Raw genomic sequence first — 16,009 nt, 5'->3', positions numbered from 1 at the left:
TGCTCTGATTTCCTAGGGCCTTCTCCCTGTTCTCCAGGAGAGGGGCCTATTGGTCCTCTGCCATGGGCACCTTCATCCTAAATCCAGCCCCAGCCAGGCAAGAGTGCCATGGGGCCAGTGCGCATACATTCCCCTGTCCCAGGCTCCAGAGCACAGGTCAGCATGGCACCGACCCCTGCTGGGCTCCATGTTCACTTTCTGCTGGTGCGACATGAGATTTGTCATGTTTGCAACCCAAGATTGCAGGTAGGGCTCTGGAGACTCAGGAATCTGAACAAAATCCCAGTGCCTCTGGGCAAAACCTGGAGTGGACTCAGCCATGGGAACAGTGTTATCCAGTCCTGGCCTTACCCCCACTGCTTGCATGGGGGAGTTGAAGCTCTGATTTTCTTAGGAATCTATTCTGGCCAGAGGTGAACATGGCACCTCGGGATCCATTTCAAAACAGACCTCAAGTGTCAACGTGGCCAGGGACTACCTAGGAAGCCCCTGTTGCAGGCATTAACAAATGCATCCCGTAGGATGACCATAAAAGAAATCCCATGTGCTTCTGACTTTCTTAGGAACATCAATAGGAAAATCTGAGCTACAACTGCATGCATTGAGGGTAAAGCCAGGACGAGATTAACCTGGTGGGTGCACTGCCAGAGCCTGCCTGTGTTTCGTGCCTGTAAATCCACTCCCTATCCCAGCGCGATGTAATTCAATCGTGGTTTAACAGGCACCAGAAGTGGTCATAAGAAAGGAGAACAACGGTTTGCTTTTCCTCTTTTGGACTTGAGGAAGTTATCCAAAAATAATATTTTGATAGCAAAGAATGGAGATTGCATTGAATCCTTTAATTTACCTATCGATCTGAACTTCAATTTTACAATAACAAAAAAAAAAAAACAAAAGTTTTGGGGAAAAAGTATCAGAAATCCGGGATCCCCTCTTGGTATAAAAAGTGTGCAATAAACATTAAATACCAATGCAACAAACGATCCACCAAAACATGGAGAGGGATAAAATATAGGAAATGCAGAGCGGGGATGATACCAGCACTAACGCTGCTAGGTATCACCCCGAGCGGAGGGAGATTCAGCTCGCACCTCGGCTGCCTTAGCCCGGGAGAGCTACCTACCCCCAATGATTCCCTTAATGGCTCCTCCCTATGGCTCTTCAGCATTATAGGCTAACAGGCTCCTGGGTGGCTCCACGGCGCCCCATTTCTATTCGCTAACTCCTAGGGGCTGGCCGGGCCCGGAAGGCTCCCTCTGGCATTTAAATGCTCCCGGAGCCGGGCTCTTTTATTTTTTTGATCTGTGTAGGAGAATACAAGATGGAGCCTGGGCCAATGGCAGCAGCCGCCGCAGCCACCGGTGCCTATGGCCGAGGACTGTCTACCAGGGCACCTTGCAGGTACACAGTTAGGGCTTCGTGAAGCCTTCGTTTCCCCCCTGCTCAGTCCTCCTGGTACCACTGCAGCCCCTTTGCCTTGCTGTAGGGCTGCTCGCTGGGCATGCGGGAGGCTCAAGGGATGAGGTGTTCTGCCACTCAGGACTTCTAGTTGGTCGCCCTTTGTCCTCCTAGAAGTTGTGAGAGTGGCTGTGGCTTTCAGGAGACCTTGCCTGATCTGCCCTTATAAACGGTTGTATGTCAAGAGGTGATGCTGGACTAAGGAATCGGATTCCTTCCTGCTTTTTCAGACTTGGGCTGAGCTCACTGCAGTTCGCCCGTAGCGTGGACGTAATGTTTGACTTCCCCTAGTCTGAAAGCTGGGGAGCATAGTGGGGAGGGTGTAACTTCAGCTGAATAAAAGTAATTAGCAACTGCTGGAGGGCAGAATGTGCCTTTATTGTTCTGCAGGGGCGGTGGGGAGCCTCTCTTTTCTTTTCAGGTAATTTGGCTGTAGTTTGAGAGGAGGCATCCTTTAAATCCAGGGAACATAGCCAGCTTTCCTGTTCTTGAAGGAAGGGCATTAAGGTGCCCAGGGGCATCTGAAGCTTCTCTTATGAACGTGGCCATAGCAGGTCCTGACTTAGTGCGCGTGCAATTCTCCTCTGGTGACAGGGGTGCACTTCCTGCCTGCCCCACAGTGAAATCCCAGGCTGTACCTCCCTGCCATCTTTCATGAAAATAGAAGCTCTCGCTGTCTAACACGTGGATCCAGGATAAAAATGGCTGCCTATGCAGTCCTTTGGTTAGCTGTGTCCCTTTCTCCTTTCTTATGGACACTGAGCTGAGCAGCAGGCATGAAGGGTCTGGGGATGGGAGAGGCACTGCACCTTAGTCATAAGTGGCAGGCAATGGAAAAAGTCCTATAAAAAAAACCCCAAGGTGTCCACTTCTAGCATAAGGTACCAGGCTGCATCCTTTTCTTGATACCACTTCTCTGGAACATGGATTTGGCCCAGACTTTGGCAGACCTGCTGAAACCCTGACAGATTCTTCTCCCCTCCCCCATTTCCTGCCCCTGTCTTTTTTTTTCATCCTGTCTTACTGCATAAACGTTTGCTGTTAAAGGTATGAATAGCTGTGCCCTCTCTCTACCTCAAAGACCCCCATTCGTCCTGATTTGTCTGCTCTGTCAGTGCTACATGACAAGAGTCTTTCAGATAAGAATTAGTATGGCACCTGCTTAGATTCATTGTATTTTGTTAAATTCATAAACAAGTAAACTCACATGGAAATGGGTCTCTTTGTTGTATGTCTGTCATACCATTCCCCCCCCCCCCCCCTTTTTTCTTTTTAATTCAAACTTAATTCTTGAAATTCCTAAAGATACTCTGTTTCATTCCCAGCCTGGCATGATGGCACATCTGACATCTAATAGATTCTCCCCCCTCTGCCTTTGAATCTCAGTAAGAAAAGACTATGGCTGCAACAAGTTTGCCTGGAGGTCCTCCTAAATCTGAAACTCGTGTATGTCCTTGTCCATGCAATAACCTAATCCTCAAATGCCTGAGCGAGGCTGCTGACCTGAGAACTCACTCAGGCTGATGCAATATCACTGCACATTAAACGTGCATCAATCCATTTCTCCCAGTGCCTGACTTAATATTTAAGTGGTAGTGACAATTGTGCCCCTAGCACCTCCTTGGCAGCAGGTGCCCAGGTGAGATGGCCATCCGTGCGGGTTTAATTGAGCTTCCACTTTCCTAATCTGACCACAAGTGACATTTTTTTCCAGTTGTTTTTTCGGTTCCTCTAAGGCAGGTGTTAATTTTTGAGTAAAAATGTGCATGTTGAGTACCTTTTTTTTTTTTTTTTTTTTTTTTTGCATCGTGTGGAATACCTCATAACCTTCTCAACATAAATTTATTTGTGATGAACGCTATTAGCTACGTGCTGGCTTGGAAGCATGTTTTGGATGCGCTAGTCCCATGAGGGTTTTGGACATGTTTCCAAAACGCATGTCCAAGAGTATAAAGCAGTGCACTCAACCGAGCACACTAGATTGTATCGGCCTGATTAAGGTTAAAACCATGCAGGAAACTGGGTCTGAATCTGAGGCAAAACTACGATTTACATAGCTTTTTTTTTTTTATAAAAAGCTTTGATTGTCCCCTTTAAGTTTCATTACGTCCTCTCTTGGGATGTGTATATGGGGGGGGTTACACTTCTTGGATTTCAATACCATGGCCAGGCCATTTATATTAAGCATTTCCTAGGATCCTCTTTTTAGTGTGGTATTTGTACTCTACATGAGTTGGGTGGGTTATGATCAGTATAACAGCACCATAAGTTATTTGGAATCAATAGGGCTGATGTAATAAAGCTTGCATTAAAACTGCTGAAATTCAGTGCACAGTTTCTTAATGCTCACATTAAAAAATGTTTAACTCCAATGCAGAGAGCTAATGTTATGCTAATTGGGAGTTAAATGGGTGCAGAAACCTGAGTTAGTGTGCCTAGGTGCTGCTTGCTTTTTTTTTTTTTTGCATACTCAGCACTGCTAGTTTGCTAGGGCTCTAGCCTCCCTGGGGGAACAGCTAGTGTTTGGAGATGTACACCACTACTGGCTGGGGATCTGTGGGTGTCAGTTCTTGCTGGGGAGGAAGACTAGGAAGCCAGTTCCTTGATTGCACTGGGAGCAGGTCCTTCTCATTGCAGATGACTGGGAGAAGCGATGCCTCTGAGGGCTCTGGATGCTGTGGTTGCTCAGCCTGAAGCCCTAGCACATCTGTGCACAGAGATGGTTATGAGCACAAAACATACTTTCTCATGGTCTGGCAGTATAAGTCCAGGTTTTACCGTGTCTTTGTGCATTAAACCTGTGCACCTTTGCTAATGGCTTTATTAACATGGTATTTCCATGCAAGGGATAGTCTTGTGTCCATGCTTTCTGCACTAAACTGGCAGTAGCTTGTACAGCCATGGGTTAAGGGTGTGCTCTGCATATTATCTTTGCCACAATGGTAGGAATGGCTAAGGAAGATGAGCCCTCAAAATATACCTACTAATCTCTGGAAGTTAAAATGCAAACCTTCTACATCTACAACTGCATTAACTTTGTTTATACTACTACTTTTAATGCTAAACCCTTTGTTTAAAGGACCCACAGTGAAGGAACAGATCATCCTGATTGTGTGACTTTTCCCACAGAGTTCAGTTAGCTAGCTGTGTTAAAGTCAAATACAATAGGTTATTCAAGAGAGGGATAGTCGCCAGTTCACAGTTAAGATAGTCGCCAGTTCACAGTTAAGATCCTACAAGGGGAAAGGGTCACAGGAGACAAGTACCAGTAAAATTCATTAGCATTTTAATACCACCTTTCATGACTGTCAGTCACTGTAAAGCAGATTTCATTCAGGTATTGTAGGTATTACCCTATCCCCTGAAGATTTACAATCTAAATTTCTGTACCTGAGGAAGTGAAGGATGAGGACTTCCCAAGGTCACAAGGGTTTCTGGGATTTGAACTGACTTTTCTGGTTCACAGCCTGCTATTCTAACCACTTGATTACTCTTTTTTGTCACATCAGTTGGGAGGCTGCTGTGGTGATAGGGGTTATTCCTAGGTCTAACATCTTTCATATCCATAACGATCCTTCTAATAAAAAAGTGCATGTGTAAATCTGAATGAATCTTTAGTAAGTGCTTTTATCTGCCAGTGAAGGAAGTCACATATAAGAAGGGCAAACGTTGCCTTCAAAAAGATGCACGGTAAAGCAGGTCTCCAGCAAAGCCCATAATATCAGGACAAAGGAATGGGGCTATGATAGTCCTTGCTGAGCTGGCTTTTGACTTCCTTCTGTCATCTAATCATAGATTTGAATTATCCAGCCAAGAGAACAAATAGTTGGCCTCTTTAAATTGTGGCGGAACAGTTCCCAGTTGGTTTCTCATTTAGTAATAAGACACACATGTGCAGAAGAGGCAAAGGTCAACCACCAAAGTCCCACTATCTCCAGAACGTGCAGCACTTGGTCTGGCTCCCAAATACTATCCAAGGTCACGCTGCCAAGATCATCTTTCTAAAAGGCCACACTTTGTGTGGTGGGGGGGCCATTGAGGCACAGCCTTGCTAATACTCAACTTCATTGGCAAAACTCATCTTATTCAAATTGGGGTTTGTTTTGGCTCCAAAGCTGTACTTAAGAGATTCCACTGTGCTGTAGCGGTAACCTTGCTAAGCGATGAGGACCAATTGTCCTGGGCAGGTCTGTTTAACGCTTGGTCGCAATGTAAGTTCTTCATGGAGTAAAACTTATTGGAAGTGCAGGAGTCCCCCCTGAATCAGAAGTATTGATTCTAATTCAGGTGAGATGGGACCAGCAATAAATCAACCCACAGAGCAGAGAGCTCATAGTGAAACTAGGGCTATCTCAATTCACAAGGACTTAGAGAAAACAAAGTCTTTTTAACTCAATAACAAATTGTACTGCCTCGACCACCTCATCAAACTACCCACATTATAAAATGTTCTGCGATTCACTTGTATTCTGGTAAAGCCACTTCATGCTCACACCTGCCCAAGGAAAGGAGTGCTAGCATGTTACATTATTCAATAAAGCAATTCTCATGCAATTGTGGCTTTTATTTAACACTTCTGGAGCAACTTGTATGAAGCACAATTGAAGAGCCCCTGGATTAGAAATTGGCAGCACATTGTATATAACTTTCTTTTTTTTTTTTTTTGCTTTGTATCAAAAGGTGGGGTATTAAATGTTACAGCTCTTTTGCCAGCATTGCTAACCTTGTACAGATTAGGAGTTTGCAGATTGACAGTCAAACCACATCTTGTGGCTAATATTCACTGGTGTGGATTTTTAGGTTGCATAGATGCTTGCATCCTTTCATTCTATACTGGGCCATGACGGGCTTGCAGGAATACAGTTTACTGATTGTTGGGTTTGTGGGCTGAAGTATGGAATACAACACTACCTCTTGTTCAGGCTGACAAAGTGCAGTCTAAGAAAGCGGTCTGTTTGCCATGAGGTGGGGGGTAAAGGCTCCTTGAAGGTTTTCCATGAAACCAGACTACTCTGGTGAAAAGAGAATTCCAGTAACATGAGATTGGACTGATCAGACTTGAAAAAAGCAAAAGATGTTAAAGGTCAGCAATCATATTGTTTCTGCCTTTTGGGTTAAATTTACAAGAAATGACTTACAAGAATCTAGTCACTAGCATATATGTGATAATTATGCCACCCAGTTAGCTATTTGGTTAACACATTGTCCTACCTCTGTGTGCAACTTGAAGGTGGAGACCTATTTACCCTAGCTACCCTATTGTATCAGATCTGAGGTTGCTCCTGAATTGCCTTTGATTGCACTCTACTCCTGGGATAGCAATGCTATGCACTCATTGGGTCTGGTTATAGGATGAATGGATATGTGGGGCCAAGTCCATGGAAACCTGGCCATTACTAGAGGGAGGTAAGTCATGTAATCTCTTCTGGACTCTTAGCTTTTAAAATTCAACACTGGGTGTACTGGGAGCTTGGCCTCAAGTTGGGGAAAAGCACTCCTTTAATAGTGGAGGTCAGCTGGAGTTAACTTTTGTGTTTTAATCTCTTGCTTCAGAAATTTCATCCGTGGAGCCTGCAGATGGGGGCAGAGCTGCCGTTTTTCTCATGACAGAAAGTCGTCCCAGATCTGCAGGTTTTTCCAGAATGGCTTCTGTGGCTATGGAGACCGCTGCAGGTAAACTTGTCCTGGAACGGTCTTGGCTACCTGAAAGTGTAGCATGAACTGCCCTCTTTAGAACAGCTGAAGCTTACCTGTTTCGGGATGGCTGGAATCTTACCTGCTTTCCTAAAACAGGGACACTAGTCTACTGTATCATTGATAAATGTTCGTTGATCATTTGGGGTTTTGAGATCTAAACTTTTTTTTTTCTAGGACATAAATGACTAAAAATGTGTTAAATCATAAGGGGGGAGGGAACACACAAAATCATATTCCTCTTAATACAGCTAAACATACTTTCTAATACTCAACATTAATCCCCTCCAGCTTCCAGCATATTTCTTTATCTGAAGGACAGTGTGGGAGCAGGCGCAGCTCTGACCCTGTGGTCTTTGTGCCTGGAGGCAGCCTGTTGCCATATCGCCGTGGCTCAGAGCCATCCACTTTTCTGGAACCAGCAGCACTGCAGAATCCAGGAAGTCGCTGTGGATCAGAACCCGCCATCCCCAGCATGGCACAGCTGCGGAGAAGCTTTGAACGGCTGAGCACAGAATTTGAGGATGACGAGGGAGGGGACTCTTCTCGTAGTTCCTCAGAGCACTGGGCCCAGGCTGCTGAGTTTGTCCCTCGGCGCCCTCTGCTGGCAAGGAGTAAGATTAAACACCTTGCACTAGATCTGTTAGTGTGCCTCAGGAAGAGCCATATTGCTGTCTCAGGTGCTAAAGTTTTATGGCTGACTCTTTGCATGCAAGTTTGTGCCCCCACCCTGTTCCCCTCTCTCTGCTGCCTTGTCCCTTTTTTATTTCCCATTTTCCTTCTCCACACCACCCCCTCCCCCAATCAAACAACCTGGCTGGTGGGAGGTCTGTGACACTTCTGGATTTTCATTCACTAACCCCACAACTTGCATTTCAAACACTCTTGGCTTGGGTGCCTTTGCCTCTCTAGCCTGTAGTTACAGCCCACCAGCAGTATTGTGCTCCATCTTTATCGAGGGTCTCTTGCTAACTCTGCTCCATTTGGTGTCTGTTTTTCCTAAAATGTTCTAACAAGGGACTTCGGGAGCTCCTTCCTGCATGCTGCAACCTTGTTTCCTAATGTGCAGGAGCTCTTGGTTATGGGGCTCTCTGGCTTGTTGGATAAGCCATTGGAGCTCTCAAGGAAGAGAACATGTTCTTGAGACATCAGTTTGGTGGGTGCAGTTCCTTAACAAATCTGCTGTCATTCAGGTTTTGGATCGCAGGAGCCTGGCCTGGTGAGGTCCACTTCTGAGCCAGCACTGCAGGAGTGTGAAGAATATCGTGAAACTGGTATTGGATTAATAGAAGCTTCCTCTAAGGAGAGCCTCGCAGATAATGCAGTCCTAAATGAAGGCAAGGTAGATGCTTCAGTTCGCTCTCGGGTACCCAGTGGTAATTTTTCTTAATAGCATTGAGGCAAGTGGAGGTGCCTACCTTCCGCTCCACTCCAGCAAGCAAGTTAAGATTCCACGCTGGCTTACCTGACGTGACCTGGCAGAAAATCACATCGCTTGTACCTAGGACTTAGTCCTCTGTATTAGGGCTGTTGTCCAGGGGGCAGGAGCTCTAATTTGGATAAAGCATCATGTAGCTTGTTATCAGTATGGCATGAAACTGATATACTCATTTAAAGAGAAGTCAATTGTATGTGGTTTTCAGAGATCTTTAGTTGGTCAGAATTGTCCATTTGCTGCAGGCTTGTATGGTGTTCACTTTCCAAGGATGCTGTGCTCCTGTGTGAACACAAAACCCTGTAATAAGATGGGCCTAGATATATCTACTGTCCTATCTGCAGGATTTAAAAGTAGTAAGTCCACAAAGGCAGACTTTAGCTAATGACAGTGGTGGACTTATGGTTTTGCTTTCATTTCCTCCCCTAATCACCTTTCCAGAAGATCTGACAACAGGGAGCAGAATATCTAAGGCACTCTCTTCTGCATCAAGACCTGGAAAATGCCAGAGCTCATTCAAACATTCCCGTCTGGAAAACTTGCTATCGTTATATTACAAGCTTGCTTGTCTGTAGGATTTCCCTTTTTATAGCATGAGGAAAAGGGATCTCGGTACTGGAACAGAAGAGAGCTTGGGTATGTAGCAAGGAAAGTGTAGGAGGACCAGGGGTGGAGAGTATGGCAAAAGATTGAAGATTTGGAATCTGGGATAGAGGAAGAAAGTGGTAGGATCTGAGATGACCCAAATTGCAATGGGGGAGGTGTCCCTATTGTATTCTGGTCCTATCCCCACCCAATCCTCCCTCGCTATCCCTCTCTGCTCTGCTTGCTCCAGGTTCATCTTCCTCCTGTTTCCTGCAGCTGGATCAGGAAGTGGAGGGCTTTTCTCTGCCAGTGGCCATGATATGTACTTGCTGCAGCCCACAGGTAGAGGCTGTGTTGGAACAAGAGGTCATGATTAGAAACTAGAGAACTAACCAGGGAACAGTAAACTGAAACAAGCTGGCTTATACTGGTGGCAATTTACCAAACCAAGATAGCTTATGCTCAATGGGTTGACCACTTGTTCTAGGTCATCAATCCTATTAGCCTTCCCTATTTCTTCTGTTAACTGGCTCATCACTTATTTGAGGGTTCAACAGGTCTGCACAAGATAAGTACCAAATATTCCAGTGAACACTCATTGAACAAACTATAGGCTTTACTTTTTGGGTATTGGAGCTGTCTGTCATATAATTGCTCTTCAGGCATCTGTTTGCTTGCATTGACCATCCAGAGTAGTATTTGGAATGGGGGTGGTGGGGTCAGTGAATGAACATTCCTCTAACACTACCAGAGGATGTGATTGGATTCCTCATCCTTTAGATGTATTTATTTATAGACTTTTCTAAGTATCCAGCTTGAAGTCTTTAAACTCTAAAGAGCTTGTGGATGAATCAATGTTAATATGTATGTTTTTACAAAAAGATACTTAACACCAGTGACCTCTCCATGAATAAGTACTTGTGGGCTGCAAAGGCATGCTTTGCCTGATTCTGAAGACTTATCCTATCTTTCTAGGAGGCTGGCAGAGAAGGTGCTAGTGCTTTTGAGCAAAGCAAGGATGTGATCTGTGGAATATGCATGGATAAGGTCTATGATAAGCTGCTTCCAGAAGAACGTCTGTTTGGAATATTGCCTAACTGCAGCCATGCCTACTGCATAAACTGCATTCGGCAATGGCGCAAGAGCCGTGACTTCCAAAACGAGGTTATCAAGTAAGTGATGGGGTTACTGCAGTTGGTGTGGGTTGGCTCCCACTTTAAAACTAGCAGAGATCCAGAACATTCTCAGTGAGTAGATGCTCAAAGCCTTCCCCCTTTGGTTTGGTTTTGCATTGTGATTGAAGCCACAGCAAGAAATCTAGTCTTCAAACTGTTCCATATGGCTTGGGGCAGCTTTATAGGTGGTTGTAAACATGGCCCCCATGCTGGAATTTAATCTCTGCCATCTTCCCTTCAGCCATAGCTCTCTGAAGCTACCTCTCTCTCATAGCTTGTTTCTAGTGCCATTCAATGAGTCACAATAGACTTAGGTCTCAAGTGCTATCATACCAGAGTCCTACTTGCCCTCATTCTATGCCTGTAGCCACATCTTCTCTTCAGAACATGCCCTGTGTTGCTATTTCCATCCAATTAGAGACCTTAGGCTAGAGTGCCTTGTTTACCCTGCCTGCTATTACCCCTTATTCAGTAAGGGGTAATAGCCTGTCAAAAACATGCATCCAACCCCCCCAGACTAATAGCGCCCACAACATGCAAATGCATTAGTTATTCTCACACAATTCACTAAGTAAAATGTGCAGCCATGCCGCACATTTTACTTTCAGAAATTAGTGCCTACCCAAAGGTAGGCATTAACTTCTGCCAGCACTGGGAAAGGATACAGAAAAGCAGTAAAAACTGCTTTTCTGTACACCCTCAGACTTAATATGGTGATATTAAGTCAGAGGTCCCAAAGTAAAAAGAAATAATTTAAAAAAAAAACCGGCTTGCGGGTTGAAAACCGGATGCTCAATTTTGCCGGGGTCCTGTTTCTGAATCCCTGGCTGTTAGCGGGTTTGAGAACAGATGCCAGCAAAATTGAGCGTCAGCTGTCACTCGCTGACAGCCGCCACTCCCGTCAAAAAAGAGGCGCTAGGGATGTGCTAGTGTCCCTAGTGCCTTTTTTTTTACCACGGGCCCTCATTTAAATACTGAATTGTACACACAGGAGTGGCCTGTGCACTCTCCGGCGACTTTTTTACTGAATCGGCCTGACAATGTGTTAAATACCCCTATTTCAAATTCCTACATGAAGGGACATAGGGACGTACTTCTGAAAGATTTCAACTTGTAAGAGACCACCAAGATGTTGTATCCAACCTACAACTGCCTTCTCCATGACAATACAGCTCCTAAAACTGTACCATAGTCCATGTCTAATGCTACGTATCTTTAGGGGACTGAAAATGGCCAGGAAAATCTTTAACCTGCTGCTGCAATAATTCAGATTGGCTGTTTTGAAACTGGTTTTCCAGAAAGCTGATCTGACTTGCAGCTCATACTTGACCACGTCCTCTCATATTACTGCTTCCTGAAAACTGGGGATACCTCAATTACTGGATAAAATCTCCCTCCCCCTCCGTCCACTCTTGAACTTTGAGAAAATTGCAACAAAATGGATGCTTTTTTGGGGAGGGATAAGAAGTTGTACAGCACTTGAAAAATATACATAAAGCAGCATGGATTGCACAATCTCACACCAGGCTGATGTCCTGTCAGCTACTCCAATTACCTGGGGTAGCCAACAGCACTTATTTCAGAATATAAATGTGTAAAAGATTGAGGAGACCCAATCTGATCGTGTACATAGTAATTTGGGACTCATAGGACTGTTTATATGATTTCTGAGAAGCTCCATCCAGAACTAATCCTGGTTTCCAGGGCTTACATGTGTGATTATGAAAAATTACACTCTGCCTGCATGTCTTCTCTGACTTCCTAAGTGGGTCTGGCCAGGAGACAAACGGGGTCAAGAGTGGCCTGGGGTTGGAGCAGCAGGAGACCCAGGCACGTGTGACCTTGGGTAAATCAGTCTCCTGTTGCCTTAGGTTCCCACTTAGATTGTAAGCTCTCAGAGGCAGGGTCTGAATTCTAATAATGCTATAAGCAGCCTTGATTGCACATTTGCAAGGCAGACTAAAAATTCCAAAACAGGAATTACCCCATAGCAATCTCAAACTACTTTCTCTTAAAAAAAATAATTTGTTAAATTAAGGTGATGTTGTACATCAATAAAATCAGCTCAATGCACACCAGTGCTGGTTCTTGGTAAGGTCTGCTGCACACGTTTTGGAGGTGTATGTGACGGATTGTAACTGAGCTTGGGGTAGAACCACTTTGCCTGTATCCATTTTATGTAGATTGGGCAGTGAGAAACCTGCTCTGCTCTAGAGGGAAACCAATTCAAGTAAAAACATTTTATTTTAATGGATGATAGTGTTTTTATAACAGTTGCTCTCTTCCTACCTGCTCCCTACCCACAGCTGGTACCTGGCATATACACACTGGTCTAAACTCTGGAAGCTTTTTTGGGGAATATGGGGGTTTGACCTTGAAGGACTGAAAGATTTGGAAAGTCGTTTCATATGACCCATTAAATGGCCGTTATCTTGTTCTGTGGTGAAAGCTTTGCACAGCGATCTTCCACCTTGATAAGACAGGTCTCATTCTTACATCACCTGCCTGTGCTGTGCCAAGGTGGAATCAGGTCTTCCCTTCAGACTGCACCATGAGAGCACTCTTCCCCCCCCCCCCCCTGAATTCCTTGCTTTCTGTAGATTCCTATTTTCCTATGCTGGTGGAATCAACTTAACACTATCATTTCCTCTTCTCTAGTCACCATGTTTTTTTTCCCCAAAGTTCTTCTATTGACTGGGTTCCAAGGCACTTTGTTGTATCCAAAGAGAACTTAAATGTTAAAGCTTACAGAATGACCATTAATGAGAATTTTATTTGCGTAGGAGCTGCCCTCTGTGCAGGATCAAATCCAGCTACTTTATTCCCCACACATACTGGATCACTAATGCAGAGGAGAAGACACAACTGATAGAGACCTTCAAAGCCCGAACAAGGTATGAGTATTAGGAAAACCCTTCTACACAGCAAGAGAAGGGCTTAAGTGGGTGTAGTAAGACCTAAGGATTCTATGGAGGGTAATGCCTATCAAAAAGGCAAAGATCACCTCTGAGCAAATTAAGATGTGACTCAAACTGCACACCTTATTTGGTGGCCTACTAGGGTCTCTGAGCAACGAACCAATTAAGTCCAGAAGGTCCTTAATGGACATGGGTTTGATGCAAAACTGGAGATATCACTTAGCAATTGAGCATCCTTGTGAATATGGTTTTACAGCATAAGGATCTGACCAAGTTTGAAAGGGGCAGAGATTTCTTACTCAAAAAGCTCATCTTCCACCTCCCTTCCTATTCCAGTAAAATCAGATGCAGATTTTTTATGCGTGGAAATGGGTATTGTCCTTTCAAATCGGATTGCATTTACTTGCACGAGCTCCCTGCAGGACAGCACCCCAGAAGGAGACGTGAACGGAGGACTAGTGCAGCTTCTGTAAGTACTGAGCAAATTCCAAATGTACCCCTCTAACCTTTAGTGTTACCAGAAGGCCGTCGCGTGCACAACATCAATGGCTTGGACATGAGTGGTTGACCTCAGAGGTTTCTACCAGCAGAAGCCCCACCATGGCACACTTCCTCCTTCCCATTTCCCTTGGATTGTAACTTGCAGTCTTCTCATGGCCAATAGACACCATCTGTTCTACCTTTCAAACCATGAAGTTTAGTGGAAGCATGTGTCCTATGCTTGGGTGTTATAAATTGATGCAGCCTATAACTAGTTCAAGCTTCCTAATCCTAGGCTAATTCAGTGGCACAAAGCAAGAACACCTCTTCTAAATTTTGACCCAGTTTCTCTAGCTGTAGGAGTTCACTTGCTCAGGTTTTTTTTTTTTTTACACCCATTGAAAAGTGGTGATTCTGGTTCTCCTGGGGTAGGGGAAAGGAAGAGCAGGGTAACAGGCTGATCCTAATCAAATGACTGCTTCCTGCTTTACTAATGTGAGCAATCTCTTCACAAGATTGAAGAAACCACTTGCTATCTACCTACTATAGAAATCCTGAATCAATCTTGCCATCCAGGAATTGCTACAAGGTGGCAAGTCTGAAATGTATTTTGTAGTGGGAAGCTTTTTTTTAACTCTGGGTTTATAACTCATTTTTTGCAAGTATAACAAGTAATTTTGGGTCTTCCAAATTTATATTATAAAACTGGATTTAAAATTACATTTACAAACAGAACCTGTAGTCTCCCTTATATCAGTTAATTACCATGTACTCATCAATCTGAACTCATGGGACTCTTTACAGCTTTGTTTTCAATCTTACCCTTCTGCATAATCCATCTTCTAAAGTCTATCTTCTCTCCCCTCAAATTGGTGTTAGGCACTCAGTCGTCTTTCAGCAGAGCTGATGGAATTGGAGGAAGACTTATACCTGTTTCATCATGCCCTTGCAATCCTGGAGAGTGATCTTGAACATCAGGATCACCCTGCAGAGGTGGAGATACTCCTGGAGTGTAGCGACTTAGACTAGAGGACATTGCCATCTCTACGATGCACCACTGTGACTCCCTCTGCTGCCACAACATGCAGATTAGATTTAAGGCTTTACCTAGCTGTTTGTCACACTTTTTTTTTTTTTTCTGGGGGTAACTTTTTGTGGAGCTACTGACACTTACCAAATGTGCTTCAAAGTACAGGATTTATGCTCCATTCATAACACTACCTTCACAAGCTGGTGGAAAGGCTCCTTCCAATCTTACTGCAGAGAGCCTACAGCAGATGGATTGTGGACACTTCTGCTGCTGAACAGTTTGAATCCTAAATCTCACATACACTAGTCTGGTCTCTGTATCTTTTTTTTTTTGACACATTGGACTGCAGTGTCCATTGCTTCTGGCTTTCAGCACATGTTGCAGAGTTGTGTTTAAGGCAGGTTGTTGCATCGCATGTGGCTGTGAAACATTTTTTTCTAGGCTGCTGCTTACCTAAGTCATTTTTTTGGAGCAATGCTATAGGGACCAGCAGGCATTGGATTGTTTGGGGGGGAGGAGGGTTGTATTGCAGTGCTAAGCTTATAGTAGGCTTACTGCAAGAAAGTAAAAAATGTTTGTAAACATGGCTTGTGGTGTGTAGTTTTGAATAAAAAAAATCAGTTTATGCCAGTTGTCATGACTTCCCATCAATGTTTTGAGACCAAGTAGAAGTTTAATGTGGAAAGCGAATCATGGCTGCATATAGGATTTTTTTTCCTACTTAACATCTATTCAGTACTGGGTTTTATTAGATGTTGAGATACTCCCTACTGAGCCCACAAGCAGTATACTAGTGTCACCCTATCCTCTTATTTTGTATTCTAGATAATGTGCATTACCCACTTCCCTCCACCAGGTGCCACTATCTTGCCTCATCTTATATAATCACGGTTAGATTTTGTACAAAAAAGGTGCAGTATGTTTAAGCCTTCTGTAGAGTTGCTGCCTTCCCATACACTGTAACTATCCATTTTAAACATGACCTACTGCTTGAATCCTTTTATACTAAATTATAACAAAGTGGGGTTCCTCTGTCACCTTGTCAAGACAAACCTGACCTTTCCTGTAGTCCTTGTTCAGGGCTGGCCTAACAGTAGGGTGACATGGATCTCCCCACTGCACATTAAGGGGATGCTGAGCTATTTTACAGTGGGTGGGATAATCCAGTTTGGTTTTGACACTGGTCTCCTGGTTAAAAGATGACCAGGTAATTGTAGATACTGTTTTTAAAAGG

The 16,009-nt window shown here is 44.2% G+C and overlaps 1 protein-coding gene across 1 annotated transcript; it reads left to right on the top strand.

The window, feature by feature from the left end:
* The first annotated feature begins 1,246 nt into the window (after positions 1–1,246).
* LOC115074510 (probable E3 ubiquitin-protein ligase makorin-1) lies at positions 1,247–15,400 on the top strand. Its single transcript, XM_029574021.1, has 8 exons — positions 1,247–1,401; positions 7,012–7,131; positions 7,444–7,766; positions 8,346–8,494; positions 10,148–10,344; positions 13,131–13,241; positions 13,602–13,734; positions 14,625–15,400. The coding sequence occupies exons 1-8, from the start codon at positions 1,268–1,270 to the stop codon at positions 14,772–14,774; spliced, it is 1,317 nt and encodes a 438-aa protein (XP_029429881.1). The 5' UTR covers positions 1,247–1,267; the 3' UTR covers positions 14,775–15,400.
* The last annotated feature ends 609 nt before the right edge of the window (positions 15,401–16,009 follow it).

Source organism: Rhinatrema bivittatum, chromosome 12, assembly GCF_901001135.1.
Source record: "Rhinatrema bivittatum chromosome 12, aRhiBiv1.1, whole genome shotgun sequence".
NCBI classification, from domain to species: domain Eukaryota; kingdom Metazoa; phylum Chordata; class Amphibia; order Gymnophiona; family Rhinatrematidae; genus Rhinatrema; species Rhinatrema bivittatum.
The sequence above is the reverse complement of the archived record's forward strand: the minus strand, read 5'-3'. Positions and strand labels throughout refer to the sequence as shown.